The sequence below is a fragment of the Mauremys reevesii genome, linkage group 1, assembly GCF_016161935.1.
Source record: "Mauremys reevesii isolate NIE-2019 linkage group 1, ASM1616193v1, whole genome shotgun sequence".
NCBI lineage: Eukaryota > Metazoa > Chordata > Testudines > Geoemydidae > Mauremys > Mauremys reevesii.
Window position 1 is genome coordinate 268989095 of NC_052623.1, and position 16188 is coordinate 269005282.

A 16188-nucleotide genomic window follows, 5' to 3' on the forward strand; every position below is an offset into this window, starting at 1 on the left:
ATCGCATCTAGATGAGACGCGATATATCGAACTCCGAGAAATCGATTGCTACCCGCCAATATGGAGGGTAGTGAAGACGTACCCATAGATTCTGCGGCCAGAAGGGACCACTGTGATCATCTAGTCTGACCTCCTGTATAACACAGGCCACCCCCAAATAATTCCTACAGGATATCTTTTAGAAAAATATCCAGTCTTGATTTTAAAATTGCCAGTGATGGAGAATCCACTACAACCCTTGATAAGTTGTTCCAATGGCAATTATCCTCACTGTTAAAAATGTATGCCTCATTCCCAGTCTGAATTTGTCTAGCTTCTACTTCCAGCCATTGGATTATGTTGTACCTTTCTCTGCTAAACTGAAGAGCCCATTCTCAAATATTTGTTCGCCAAGAAGCATTAGAATTGGGTTAATTGTCCCTAGTCTAAAACCCATCAGGGTTGCCCTGAGTTTTAGCTGGAGAGCACTTCTTGGGTGCAATGGGATGTGAACCATCCCCCAGAGGGGCTGAGTTGCATGTCCTCAGCCCATGAAGGGCAAGGCAACATACGGTGGGCTATTGCACTGCTCTTTTGCCTGTTTTCTTGTCTTAGTTAATGTGTTCAAGGGAGGGGGCTGTAGGTTAGAATTGGTGTGCCCTGACAGAGCTGTGTCAGGGGAATGAAGGGTGAAACTGCTTTTATTTAGCCTTTTGGTGTGGCCCATTTGGTGCCCAGCCTACCCCTACGCAGTGCCAGGGCAATTTCTGGGGGCTGATTTTCTCTGATGTGAGACCAACAATTCAGCAGTTAATTCCTCTTTACTTTGTTTTGAATTTGAAAACAGGCAAACAGACCACTCCAGGACATTATAGTCAATATTTTCCCAAACAGAACAGCCAGATCCATTTCAGCTTAGATAAAATAGAATGCATTTCTTGAGGTGCAGCCGTGAAAACAGAAAATAAATGGTTTTAAACATTAACTGCCTGACAGGATAACAACAATGAGACACTCTGCAAGCTGGGCTGTAAAGCTTGCAGAATAATTGTACAGCTAACCATTTAAAAAAGGACTGAAAGTTGCTTGTTGTCTAATAGCCAAAACTTCCCTTTTCAGTGTCTGGCTTCTCAGACCATGCACACAAACATATACAGGGTATGTCTACACTGCAATAAAATACCCACCGCTGGTCCATGTCAGTTGACTTGGGCTGTGGGGCTGTAAAATTGCAGTGTAGATGTTTAGGTTTGGGCTGGATCCTGAGCTCTGGCACCTCACTGATGTGGGCTCATGGGCCTTGGACTGCAGGGCTATAAAACTGCCATGTAGACATTTGGATCTTAATGTGAAGCTTGAACATAGGATCTGCTATGCTAGCACATCCTTCAGAAAGTTGCCTCATCACGCCTTTATTGACAGAGATCTGCGGCTGGAAACTAAGATTCTGGTCTACAATGCAGCAGTCATCCCCACTCTCCTTTATGAGTGTGAGACGTGGGTGACATACCGAAGCCATCTTAAGCATCTGGAGTAGTACCTACAGTGCTGCCTTAGGAATTTTCTCCGTATCAGATAGGAAAACCATCATACCAATGGCAGCAGTCTCTGTAGCTAACATCATCAGTGTTGAGGCGAAGATTATGAAACATCAACTTCACTGGGCTGGTCATTGTGTGCGGATGGCTGATACTCGTCTTCTGAAGCAAGTCCTCTTTTCCCAACTTAGTCATGTTAAGAGGACTCGTGAGGGACAGAGGAAACATTACAAGGGTACCATGAAAGTATATCTTAAGAAGGGAAGTATTGACCCCACGAATTGTTAAGAGCTGTCTGGCAATAGACTGCAATGGTATTGCATCATACATCAAGCCTCAGCCTGTTTTGAAGAGAATCGTCTGAGAAATGGCAGAGAAGGAAGGAAAGTGTACAGCCTCCCAGACAGCGGTTGTGCTTTTTCCAAGCAACCACCTGTCACATACGTGGAAAAACCTATAGAGAGCAGATTAGACTCCTCAGCCATCTTACATCTCATCATGACTTTTCCCCCTGACAGACATCATCTTCGTATCAAGGGACAGCCACCGCCGCCACTGAGGCATTTGGGCTCTGGGACCCCGTGAGGGAGAGGGGTTTCTGAGCCCAGGCTTCAGCCTAAATGTCTACACTATTTTATAGCCCCTCAGCCCAACTCCTAGTCAGCTAAAATGGGCAGCCATGGGTGTTTTATTGCAGTGTAGATCTACCGTATGTGTCAAATCCCTCAAAGGAAATCTCTCACCTCAGAGCCTTGTTTCATAACCAGCTTCTTGTTGAAGAATGTGGCTAATAATAAAGGCAATCTGATATGATACTGACATTTCTTTGGAAATTTACAGAACAAAGATACTGGGCCAATCCTCAGTTGTTGTAGCGCCACTGACTTCAATGGAGCAATGCCAGTTCACACTAGTTGAAGGTCTAGCCCATTATTCCTTAACATACATAAGACCAGTTCAAACAGAATGTTTAGGTGTCAGACATTGTTAAATCCCATTCCCTTTTCCCGTGCTGGGTTTGCATTTTGACTAGTTTCTGGAAACCTCTCTTTTGATGATTTTTCTCTGTATCTGAGGGTTTTTTGGTTGTTGTTGGGTTTTTTGGTGATTGTAATAAGGGCTGCACTGAATTTCATAGCAATGCACTGCAGACAGCCGCCTTCTAGAATGAGCAACTAGAAGAAGGAAATTAGGTTTTTCAAAGGAAGGGGGAAAGGAAGTCACTTAAGTGTCATGTGTTCAGTGACTATGATTGCAGTCATACCTCATTTATGTTATATGAAAAAAGAATGCTGCAGGTTTTTAGGATATGCTTCTATTTCTCAGCCATCCTCTCTTTGGGGTTTCAGCTGTGGTTTAACTGCTGTCGCTTTATCTAGAACTAAGCCTCATGCACCAATTTCAGCTTGCTGCTGCTTTTTAAAAATTGAACTATACTTTTTCTCTGTTCTTAGTGGGTACTGAGTAGTTCTGGAAATGGAATTTGTAGATGAAAAATACTCAAGGTGTTTACTAGACTGCGCTAATAAGTCTGACTATTGGGTCTGCTTATACAACTAGAATAACTAACTCTGAGTATTGACTTTCCACATCTTGGTTAACATGTAAAATCTGATTGAAGACGTGTGTGTGTGTGTGTGTGTGTGTGTGTGTGTTTGTTTGCAGTTTTCTCATTCCTAGAATTGAGACTGAAAAGTACTTGATAGCCAGAGTCAGGACAGTACAAGCAAGTGCTAGGTAAGCTTTCACACACTGTTCTGCTGATTATTATGTTATCCTAATTATTTCACTTGCTCCCCCTCCTTTTTTTATCCACCTATTGCGTCTCATAAGTTAGGAATGTTACGCTCTTTGGGACAGGGACTGTCATTTACAGTTGTGTTTGGCACATAGCCTAATGAGGCCCTAATTGGGGTCTCTAGGTGCTACTGCAATATAAATAATTATTAAAAATTATAATTCATTCCTGATCTGCAGAACCCCTCCTAATCCAGCACTCTGCTCCCCACAAATACCTCTCCCTATACACCTTGCAGCACTCTCCACCATTCTAACAGTAAGCATCTACTGAACGTATGGGAAAAAATGTTAATTGAAAACTAGAATGGAAAGACAAGCACAACAACCTACTGTGCAACCTACCATAGACCTGCAAAAGCCAGAAACTCAAAACCGGGGAACATCCTGGCATGCTCAAATTCAGAGCTGTATGTTTTCCAAATATACTTACCAGTGGTATGCTATTCAGCAAAAATGAGATTGAAATGGTGACAGTGTAAATCAAAACTTTGGATAACATATTGAGAGAAAAGGGATAGAGCTGTAAGGTGAATTATAATTAGTGCAGATGCTTTCAGCTGAGCTGTTTTCTTTTAAAAAATAATACTATATATCTTAAACCCCTTTCTTTGGTTGGGTTCCATTCAGCCGTACATGGTATCTTTGAAATCAAGTACCATGCACATCTGATGCAGCCAATTTGACAAGGCCTGTGCCTGACCAACCTGATTGCCTTCTATGATGAGATAATTGGCTCTGTGGATATGGGGAAGGCAGTGGATGTGATATACCTTGACTTTAGCAAAGCTTTTGATGTGGTCTCCCACAGTATTCTTGCCAGCAAGTTAAAGAAGTATGGATTGGATGAATGGACTATAAGGTGGATAGAAAGCTGGCTAGATGGTCGGGCTCAACAGGTAGCAATCAATGGCTTGATGTCTAGTTGGCAGTTGGTATCAAGTGGAGTGCCCCAGGGGTTGATCCTGGGGCAAGTTTTGTTCAACATTTTCATTAATGATCTGGATGATGGGATGGATTGCACCCTCAGCAAGTTCGTGGATGACACTAATCTGGGGGGAGTGGTAGGTACACTGGAGGGTAGGGATAGGGTCCAGAGTGACCTATTGGAGGATTGGGCCAAAAGAAATCTGATGAGGTTCAACAAGGACAAGTGCAGAGTCCTGCACTTAGGACAGAAGAATCCCATGCACTGCTACAGCCTGGGAACTGACTGGCTAAGCTGCAATTCTGCAGAAAAGGCTCTGGGGATTACAGTGGACGAGAAGCTGGATATGAGTCAACAGTGTGCCTTTGTTGTCAAGAAGGCTAGTGGCATATTGGGCTTCATTAATAGATCTAGGGAAGTGATTATTCCCTTCTATTCAGCACTGGTGAGGTCACATCTGGAGTATTGTGTCCACTACACCCCCCACCCCCCACCCCCGAAAGGATTCGGACAAATTGGAGAGAGTCCAGCAGAGGGCAATGAAAATCATTAGTGGGCTGGGGCACATGATTTATGAGGAGAGGCTGAGGGATTATTTAGTGTGCAGAAGAGAAGAGTGAGGGGGGATTTGATAGCAGCCTTCAACTACTGAAGCAGGGTTCCAAAGAGGATGGAGCTGGACTGTTCTCACTGGTGGCAGATGACAGAACAAGCAGCAATGGTCTCAAGTTGCAGTGGGGGAGGTTTAGGTTGGATATTAGGAAAAACTACTTCACTAGGAGGGTGGTGAAGCACTGGAATGGGTTACCTAGGGAGATGGTGGAATCTCCATCCTTAGAGGTTTTTAACGCCCGGCTTGACAAAGCCCTGGCTGGGATGATTTAGTTGGTGTTGGTCCTACTTTGAGCAAGGGGTTGGACTAGATGAACTCATGAGGTCTCTTCTCACCCTAATCTTCTATGATTCTTTGATCAGTCTAGAAAACATAGGGGGATTATACTGTGTGTGTTTACAGCAGAAAGATTTGTTAAAGGCATGTGGAACTGGTTTGAATTGTCCATCTTCCCCAAAATTCACATGACAGACCCCAGTATTATTTTAGGCTTTGCAACATGGTATGATGATAAACTCCCCCCCCCCCCCGCTTCCGCAGGATAAGTAGGGAGAGATTTCAGCCCTACATGTAATGAAGTCCAGCTTTTACCGCAGGCAGCTTTGGTTTTACCTATTACATTCACAGGAGCAGAAAAATGAATCCCCTCAGCCTTGTACTCTCCCTTCCCTGCATTTTTATGATATGCTTTTTAGAAAGACATATTTATGGCCTGTTTCACATACACTAATAATGAAGTGACACATTCTCCTATGTTTTTAAAGGCAGGGAAGGACAAGGAGTAAAAGCAAACAACCACCCCCCACCCACCCCGAATACGCTTCTTATGCTTACACCTAAATATAATTTATATTTATAATATAAAGTCTTACAGAAGACTTTAAAAATGTAAAAGAAATTCAGCTTCTAAGCTATGAGATTTCCTGCATTTCACTCCCCCTCATTTTTTATCACTAAGGAGACAAGTGTTGGCATGAAAACAGGATCTTGGTTCCTTGAGAGTTCACCTACTCCAGCTGCTTATTATTCTCTCACCCCCATGTCTTGCGCCTGAGGTCCTAATTCTCTGCTTGTGACATCACTTGTTTCCACGGCAACCAATTGTGATGTCACAGAACTCTCACTTGAGGTGCAGGAGAAGAGATAGCAGCAGGAATACATAAACCCTTCTTAAGGAAGCTGATTTCCGCCCTTTATCCTAATGAAGTAGAGGGGAGAAAAATACAAACCATATTGTGGAGAAGCTGAATTGCTCCTACTTACAAAAATAACTTAAGCCAGCATCAGCTGTTAGAAAGCAATACAGACACTCCCCAATTTACACCTTGTGTAAGTCTAATTTTGCGTAAGTCGGGAACCTATACCCGACAATTACACACACCCACACAAAAAAAAGCGTACGGAACTTTTCCCATAAGTGCAGATTTGTGTAAGTCGGGTTTGCGTAACCCAGGGTGCATCTGTATAGAAATAACTCCATTTCAGAGACTCTTCTTAAACTAGGACTGTACAATCTGGGGTCTCAAAAGTATTAACTGAACTGAATCTCAACTCTTTCTCTGAAATGCTTCAGAACTTTTTTATGGTTCATATTTCCTCCTCTCTCCACAGCCTCAAAAAACTTCCCTTCTTTCTAGACCTCTTCCATAGCACCAGCTCCATGCCCTAGCATCTTCCTTCACTCCCTTCCCTGGCTGCAGGGGCGGCTCTAGGCACCAGCAAAACAAGCTGGTGCCTAGGGTGGCAAAATCTAGGGGGATGCAAAAGGCTGGGGCCCCAGCTCATCCTGCCGCTGCGATCCGAGGAGCGGCCCGTCCCCTGCAGCCGGGGGGGGTGGCAGGCTAGGCCGGCGGACCTGCCGCAGTCATGCCTGCAGGAGGTCCACTGGAGCCCCGGGATGACTGGACCTGCCGCAGGCATGACTGCGGAGGGGGCGCTCGTCCCGCGGCTCGGCTGGACCTCCCGCAGGCATGACTGCGGCAGCTCAAGCGGAGCCGCCGGACCCGCGAACCGTCCGCAGCCCCGGGAGGTCCAGCCGAGCCACGCGGGACCACCGGTCCCTCTGCAGTCATGCCCGCGGGAGGTCCGCTGCTCCCGCGGCTCCGGGGCGCCTCCCGCGCATGACTGCTTGGGGCGGCCAAAAAGGTAGAGCCGCCCCTGCCTGGCTGCCTCTTAATAACTCTTTTTTCACACGTTCCTTCCATCCTATAACCCATCCCCACTACCGTTTGAACATCCTGCTATCTAGCAGTATTGACAGCCTCTCTGGTTGAGTCTCATGCTCTGCTTTCGTGGGCTACAGCCCACTTCTTCGGATGCATGGAATGGAACATATATCTCCTCAATATATGTTCCATTCCATGCATCCGAAGAAGTGGGCTGTAGCCCACGAAAGCTTATGCTCAAATAACTTTGTTAGTCTCTAAGGTGCCACAAGTTCTCCTGTTCTTTTTGCGAATACAGATTAACACGGCTGCTACTCTGAAACCTGTCCTGCTCTGCTGTATTCCAGTCTTCTAAGCAATGCACTCAGTGCACACCTCTGAACAGGGAAAGTTTAGAGTGTAGGAAACATTTAAATACAGAGGGTGCCCATGGATAAGCAAAAAAACTGATGTCCCACATGCAGCAGCCTTGTTAGGGGAAGACTTCAAGGGGGTCTAATTAATGATTGAAGGTAAGGAACCAAAGGAGACAGAGTCAGAACAATCATCCAAATTTACGGATGGTTGCCTGAAATCAAACTGAACCCTTTTTAGGTCTGCCCATTTCAATTAACTCTTTCCCTGTCCATTGGAATGGACTATTCCTTTGAAGCACAGGAAGCACCAGAAGCTGATGTGAGTTTTGCCCCATGTATCAGCTATGTTATTCAGCAGTAAAGTGTTATATAAAATGCCTCCCCAACTGACTTATTTTGGTAAAGCTTATTCAGTTAAAGATTCTGTATTAATACAGAACTTCTGTCCCTGCTCAGGTTTTGAACTGTTTAGCCATCATACTTCTGTTCCAGGAGTCACTGGCAGCTGCCTGCACCACTGGTGGTGCTCCATCTGAAGAGCCCTCAGCAGGAAACGGAGGTGGCAAAGTGGTGGTGGCGGGGGTCTGCTCATCTTCACTAAATACTATCAAGTCCTGGTGGAGAAGATCATACAGAAATAATCAGTTAAGTGGTGAACACGCAGGTACAAGCCATGCTGCTCAAAGTGGTGAAGACTCGAGCTTTACAGGTGGTGTTAAAACCATGAAGGGGGCAGCGTGTTAAAAATTGCAACTTACCTAAATTGCTTGGTTGGTTGGTTTTTAGTAAAACCACTGGCCATTAAATACAGACTGAAATATTTTTAAAATGTTTAAGACTGATAAGACATTTATCCATGTGAGAATCAGGCCATTGGAAGTATATGTTTTAAAATAAAAATTACTAAATGCTGACTTCTCCGACTTACCTGCATTCTGAGGCCTGAGTCCAGGGGGCTGCCTTTCCCCTACTAACATTGATGTCACTAATATCTAAAGCACCATAAAGAATGCAGCTCACTGTTCTGCTTTAGGTGTCAGTGATATGATCATCTATTATAGGAGAAACACAGAACCCTATAATGAGGTCTTGCAGGCTTTTCTGGTCACCTTTTAAAATACTAAGGGGCTTACTTCGATCTGTTATTCTGCTATAGGGTGACTTCTGCCCGAGAGCAAACTTGTAAAAAAAGACCATTGATACAAAAAGAAATGTTCTGGCCCTATATTTTCTTTGCTATTATTGAAAAGATTTGTGTTTTCATAAGGACTCTCTTTTATCAGTCCCAACTTCAGCTTGTAATACTACAACTACTTTGCAATTTCATAGCACCTTTCATCTGAGGATGCTAAAACATTTTACAAATATTAAAGAACTCAGCCTTATTACAGCACTGTGAGGTAGGGTATTAGTATTTTGTCTTTTCAGATGGGGAAACTGGGCTAAGAAAAGTAAAGAAATCTCCCTAAGAGAAGAGAACCCAGATCTCTTCAGTATCAGATGTGTTGGGCCAGGTCCTCAGCTGGGGTTAATTGGTGTAGCTTCCTGGAAGTTATTGGAGTTATGCTGATTTCCACCAGCTGATGAGCTGGCCCAATGCTGCTCACAGCTTGTTTTATTTTATTTGATCTTAGAGGGAAGCCAAAAATTGGTGATTATAACATGCCAGTTGACTACTGATGTGTTCACACATTGGCAGCTAGGACAGATATGAAAATACTTTCATTGAACTAGATAATGTTTGAAATGCTTTCCTCTCTTCACAAAAAGGGCTAAAAATAGGGCTGGTGATTAATTGCAGTTAACTCATGCGATTAATCACTCAGTTTTTTTGAGTTAATCACACTGTTAAACAATAGAATACCAATTGAAATTTATTAAATATTTTTGATGTTTTTCTACATTTTAAAATATATCAATTTCAATTACAACACATAATACAAAGTGTACATTGCCCACTTTATATTATTACTTTTTATTACAAACATTTTCACTGTAAAAATGATGAACAAAAGAAATAGTATTTTTCAATTCACCTCATACAAGTTTTCTAGTGCAATCTCTTTATCATGAAAGTACAACTTACAAATGTAGGTTTTTTGGGACATAACTGCTCTCAAAAACAATGTAAAACTTCAGAGCCTACAAGTCCACTCAGTCCTACTTCTTGTTCAGCCAATTACTAAGACAAACAACTTGTTTACATTTGTGGGAAATAATTCTGCCCACTTCTTAATTACAATGTCACCTGAAAGTGAGAACAGGTGTTCGCATGGCACAGCTGTAGCTGGTGTCACAAGATTTTACCTGCCAGATGCACTGAAGATTCATATGTCTCTTCATACTTCGGCCTTCATTGCAGAGGACATGCTTCTATGCTGATGACGCTTGTTAAAAAAATAATGCATTAATTAAATTAGTGACTGAACTCTTTGGGGGAGAATTGTATGTCTCCTGCTTTGGTTTACCCGCATTCCGCCATATATTTCATGTTATAGCAGTCTCAGATGATAACACAGCACATGTTGTTCATTTTAAGAACACTTTTACTGCAAATTTGAAAAAATATAAAGAAGATACCAATGTGAAATTTCTAAAGATAACTACAGCACTCGACCCAAGATTTAAGAACCTGAAGTGCCTTCCAAAATCTGAGAGGGAGAAGTGTGGCGCATGCCTTCAGAAGTCTTAAAAGAGCAACACTCTGATGCAGAAACTACAGAACACAAATCACCAAAAAAGAAAATCAATCTTCTGCTGGTGGAATCTGACTTATATAATGGAAATGAACATGTGTCAGTCCGCACTGCTTTGGATCGTTATTGAGCAGAACCCGTCATCAGCATGGACACATGTCCTCTGGAATGGTGGCTGAAGCATCAAGGGACACATGAATCTTTAGCACATCTGGCATGAAAATATCTTGCGACGCGGCTAGAACAGTGCCATGCAAGTGCCTGTTCTCACTTTCAGGTGACATTGTAAACAAGAAGCAGGCAGCATTATCTCCTGCAAATGTAAACAAACTTGTTTGTCTGAGCGATTGTCTGAACAAGAAGTAGAACTGATTGGACTTGTAGGTTCAAAAGTTTTACATTGTTCTATTTTTTAATGCTGGGGTTTTTTGTACATAATTCTATGATTGTAAGTTCAACTTTCTTGATAAAGAGATTGCACTACTGTACTTGTATTAGGTGAATTGAAAAATACTATTTATTTTGTTTCTTACAGTGCAAATATTTGTAATAAAAAATAAATATAAAGTGAGCACTGTACACTTGTTGTAATTGAAATAAATATATTTGAAAATGTAGAAAACATCCAAAAATATTTAAATAAATGGTATTCTATTATTGTTTAACAGAGCGATTAATCGCGATTAATTTTTTTTAATCGCTTGACAGCTCTAGTTAAAAACCACAGCAGGTTTCCAATTGTCTTAACAGATTAGGTTTAACAAAGCAGTGCTTAAAGCAGCTGAATGGGGAATTAAGGCCTTGGCTACACTAGAAAAGTATCTGTTGCTTACATCAGGGTGGCAGGAATGAATGCAGTTGAAACAGTGCTGAAGTCTATCCTTAGGTAAACCACATTCAGCATTGGTTTCTCTCTTTGTTGCTGACACCTGCTATTAACAATGGGTATTTTTTTGTAGTACAGTCAAGATTAAAGTTGTACATTCCTAGAACAGATTAAAATGAATCTGCTGTGGCAACTCCAGACAGACTGGCAGCCTTGGGTGTAGGAGGCATAATTGTGATTGGCATATGGCTGGTGGCAGTGACTGTGAATGACAGAAAGGTATATGATCTTACAAAGTTTTAATGTGTTTGGGGTGGGTTCAGACACAGACATTGGAAGTAGTCTGGAGACACATGGGTTTAAAGGTTGAACACAAAGGTGTTCTGATAGAGCCCTGAAAGTGGTGCTGTGCTACATGCATGTAATCTTAGTTACTGCTTTTGTTGTTTTTACTCATCTTTAGTCAAAGAAATAATAGGAACAATCTAAGAAGTAGAATAAGAAAGAATATCCCAAGTCTGTGTCTGTTCATTTTTCTCACAACAAAGAAACAACATATTCCAGAAGTCCAAACCCTTCTAGACTGCTTGGAAGCTGACACAACTCAGTCTTGGTAGTTCAGTTCACGTAACTACCCAAAAGTTTGGATAATGATTCTAGCCGCTTACATCTATAAAGCAGGGCCAGAATTAGTGAGAAAAGCATTTATCTATTTCTGCTTCACACCTTAACAAGGTAATGCAATGACTGCATTGAAATGAAAAATAACAGTAAAAACATTAACTGATCATCACTGAGTTTTCCAAAAGCTTTGGTTTGGTTTCAGTTCTATTTGGGGGCAAAGGTTCATAATGGTTTTTATTTTGCAAGAATCAGGTTGCATTTGACATGAAAATGATTCTGATATTGATGATTGTGAGTTCTTGGCAGGATCAATTCAAATAGAAGGATAAAGCTGAGAGAGGATAATGCTTCTGTAAAATCCTAAATGAGTTAAATTAGCAAATGTGGTAAGGAAAATGGTTAACACTTTGTGGAAGGTAAGTGGAATCATATTTATGGCTTTGTCTACAGTAGAGGATTGAACCATTTGTAACTGAACTGGTGGGGTGACACTGCTGTAAGTACCAATGCAGTAGTGTGTCCCCATTAGCCATTCTGTTCTGGTTGCAGTTTTGCCCTGTATACACATTTGTGCTGTTGCATAGTTGCGGTTGCATTGCCCTCTGGATTTTTTATCACACAGTTCCCTACTTGGCAGTCTGAAGCAGTGGATTCTGGGAGTTATTACAGGGACTCCAGAAGCTCCTCTATTATACACAAAGTTGCAGGCCAGCTGCAACAGCAAAACAAATTGACATAGGTACACTATAAAAAGCAATAGAGATGCTATCTTCCAAGTTCATAAGTGCATCTCACTGGGACTCCAGTTTTCCTTTCCAGGATCTTGTAAAGGGGTGGAATGGCTATGAGGCAGCAAAAGTAGGAGGTAATCCAATAAGTAGTGGTATCCTGATTTAAAATGTTGTACTGTTCAGGGATTGCAGGCATACGTGTAACAGCTAGTTGTTGCATCAGTACTTCACTTATGCTTGAGCCCTGATGTAATAGTTGAAAATTTCCCTTTGGAACTGTCTGTCCTCCATTTGCATTTCTCCCCCTTCTGAAATTAGCCCTGCATCATTTCCCTGTTGTCCTGTCTGAAACCTTCCTATTTCTCAAAGGTCATTTATTTTAGGGTTTATATGTGTAGTCCAAGGGGGGAGGAATAGCTCAGTGGTTTGTGAGTTCAATCCTTGAGGGGGCCACTTAGGGATCTAGGGCAAAATTAGTACTTAGTCCTGCTAGTGAAGGCAGGGGGCTGGACTCAATGACCTTTCAGGGTCCCTTCCAGTTCTATAAAATAGGTATATCTCCATATATATATATGTCTTTATTCATATCTCTGTGCATGTCTAGTTCTTCCTTTTCCTGAACTTCAAGTCTGTCAGTCATTCCATCTCTATGGGTCCAGTCTGCTTGCCCCCAGGTCTGTTCTGGGATGACCCACAAAGGCCACTAAAATGAGAAATAAGAAATGAAAGAGTTAATAATCATAGCAAAAGCACATATCTCCCTTGATACAACAAAGAATGTGATCAAAAGTAACCATTCCATTTCAGTTTTGAATTCCAGTTCTTGATCACAAGGCACTTTCTTCTTTGAGTAGAGCTGGTAGGAATGTATTAGAATTTACACACAACATTTATAAGGGTGAGTGAGGATACTAGATTAATGTGAGGATGGGAGATTGGCCAGGAGGTGGTCACTCTAACTAGATTAACAAGGGAAAGAGAAGCAGTTTTTGTTTGCATTAATGATATTTGAGAACCAGAACTGTGAATGAAGAAGTTGTCTGAGCTTCTGTAGGGGTGGAGAGAAATATGGAATGCCCCAAAATTTGATTGTAAGGCTAGAAGACTTGTTTTGTGTAGGTTTTTAGACATAACTCCTGAATACTGGAGGGAAATCACATCTAAGATTAATCATATCTCCACAAGATTTCAATCAATGTATTTGATTTCTGAGCGCTGGTGGGCTAGACAGCATAATTAGTTCCCCTACTCTCATGGTCTGTAGTTATCTCTACTTCACTGTGTCATCAAAATATGCCTAAGACTGCTTTTCATGCATTAAACAGCAAGAAAAAATAAAAATTTTGAGTGCAGGTAGATACAAGCAGTAAACTGTGTATGGAGTGAGAAATACGATGTCACATGAACAATTACACCAATATGTACTTTCTTGCAATAGTATCTTATTTTTAGACCCTTTTTGTTGTGATTTCTATGTTACTTATGACTTTTTTTCTCCCCTCTTATCCATCATTTTGAATCTGGCCATGAGGCATGACATGGCACATCCAGCTACTGTGCAAGCTGAAGCAAGCACTTCCACTCTGAACTCTGCAGTGGAAAGCAAGGGGCAACATTACTGAGGGACATGCTGACCCTGCTGGATTACAGGGGAACTGAACTGGGTGGGCTGAGGAGAGGGTCAGTAACTATCACTCATTCTGTAGGGGAGGAGAGAATGGAAGAGTTGGGGAGAGAGCTGGATACTTCCATCTTCATGTGAGGCATTATCCCCTATCCAAAATCACTAAGAACAGCATTCATAGGAACCTGGAAACCATTTTTCTGTCCTCAAGCCTACAAAATCCACTCCCATTGGTACATTTTACAATAAAAAGCTGCATACCTGCTATAGAGGGCATCTCTCCTGTTCTGCCTCCTGCAGAAATGGCTTGGGCATAGTCTCCACCTCCAGCTCTGGATCCTGAGATTCCAGCAATGTGTCCGGAACCACCTTGTCTGGATCCTTGTCTTGCTGGTCCACCTGATTCACAGATCGAGTGCTCTCCTTTTTTCCATCGCCATTGCGCTGCAAGAAACCTCCATGCTATCTAGAAGCACCTCAGGCTATGTAGGAGAGCGAATGCTAAGAACTCAGTCCAGTTTGTTGTAAAAGGAACACTTTTTCCAGCATAAACCAGATCTATTGTAATTGTCCCAAGCCTTGTTCTTCTTGGACCTTCAGCCTCTTTGCCTTCTCTCAGTACTCTTTGCCACCCTGAGCAATACTCATCTTGGTACCCAGTAGCTCACGTATCCAGTCATACATTAAAGTACTATGAAAGACTAGTTTCAGGTGGTCCTGGATCACCTCATCACTCCAGATGGCCACTAATGCCTGAACATTGGCTATCAAGCCAGCTGGCAGCATTCTCATACAATGGCCTCCTTAGATACATGCCAACGATAGAATCAGAATAAAATCAAAGAGGCTGATCACTGTGAAAACAGCATGCAACTAGCTCCATGCTGTTTGTTGTGCTATTTGTATGCATAAGTATTTTCCAGCAAACTTATCTCCATTCTGACAAAGTACAGAAAGTAGACCACACAAGCTGTATGAGCGGTGACCAATGCACCGTGAGGTGGTAGTGGGAGGACTATTTGCACTGCTATGGCTATTATGCCAGTGATCTTCATCTTCTGGTGATTAGCACCACAAATTTCTCCAGTGTAGACAAGGCCTCTGTGAGGTACATTTGAAAGCTCTCTCCACGTTAAAAAGCACTAGGGATATAAATACAAGACCAGAAACTAGGAACTCCTGAATTCTAATCTAGGCTCTGGCAATGACAATGTGTAGCAAAGCTAGGGCCTAATTCTCATTTTCACGAAGACTGCTTGATGCAGTTCTGGAAGTGTGAAGAGGCTTTAAAGTTGAGTAAATTACACTTACAGCCACGTTAAGACCTCTTCACACTGCCACGGTGGTGCAAAGCGGCCTTCATGTCAATGAGAATCAAGCACTTAACCTCTCAAATTTCCCATCTGTACTATAAGGATACTACTACTTACAGTGGTCACCATTCAAAATTCAGCATTCATCTTCAGTCACCACAGTGCTGGAAATCATGGTAGTTCTCTATTCAAACAGGAAATAAGTGCAGTATCTCCAGCATCATTGCTCACTATGCAGTACAATATCTGATAAATGTTGACTTTTTAATGGCAACCACTGGGCCTCAGTGAGGTTTAATTAGTCAATGACAGTGACTTTAAACTGTAAAGTCCTACATAAGTGCTAAGCATTATTTTTAACTATGAAAGCGTGCAGCGTAAGAAAAGAGAAAGCATGGATCTGAGTCTGAAAGTGTTGCTTTCCTAAATTCCAGTGTGCTGTGCATGGAAAACAGAATGGGTTGAAATATATATTTATAATAAGCCATTTTGAAAAATATATGCAAGCTTTGCCTGTGCTGTCTTAGCAACCATAGAGATGAACCCTTTTCAGTTTCTCTTTTGTAATCAGAGTATGTGCTTTCCTTTAGTACTGTAGATCACCTACAATCCCTTACACAGCACGTGTGGGCATCACTAATTAGATTTACTGTTTATCCATGCCAAGTTTCATCATCCACTGTGAAAGCAGCTTGCTGAACAGAGGGAGAGCTGGACTGTGGCGAGTGCTGCTGACATTTAATAAGGGGAAGCTTGGCAGGGGGATGGTGGAATATTACCATGCTATAATAATGCTTTTAAAATGAAAAATCTCATTTCCAAACCTCTTTGCAAAGCAGGGGGTACCATTTATAGAAAACTACTTGGGATGGGGAAGGAAGCAAATTAGTTACAGCAGGCCCTTGTAGAGCCTCCGAAATAATAGCCAGGAATAGGTGGGAAGAGACAGAGACAATACTGCATTCCACTTCATCATAAGGTTCCATAAAACTTTTGGG

At 42.1% G+C, this 16188-nt stretch overlaps 2 protein-coding genes across 5 annotated transcripts in view; one reads left to right on the forward strand and one right to left on the reverse strand.

The window, feature by feature from the left end:
- GRAP2 (GRB2 related adaptor protein 2) overlaps window positions 1–16188 on the forward strand; it is a 142659-nt gene that overhangs the window by 51569 nt on the left and 74902 nt on the right. The window lies entirely within an intron of this gene.
- ENTHD1 (ENTH domain containing 1) overlaps window positions 1–16188 on the reverse strand; it is a 64548-nt gene that overhangs the window by 14485 nt on the left and 33875 nt on the right. For all 3 annotated transcript variants that reach the window (XM_039499284.1, XM_039499292.1, XM_039499276.1), the window contains one exon: window positions 7858–7990. In XM_039499284.1, coding sequence (XP_039355218.1) covers window positions 7858–7990 — 133 coding nt within the window. The remainder of the gene's footprint in view (window positions 1–7857; window positions 7991–16188) is intronic.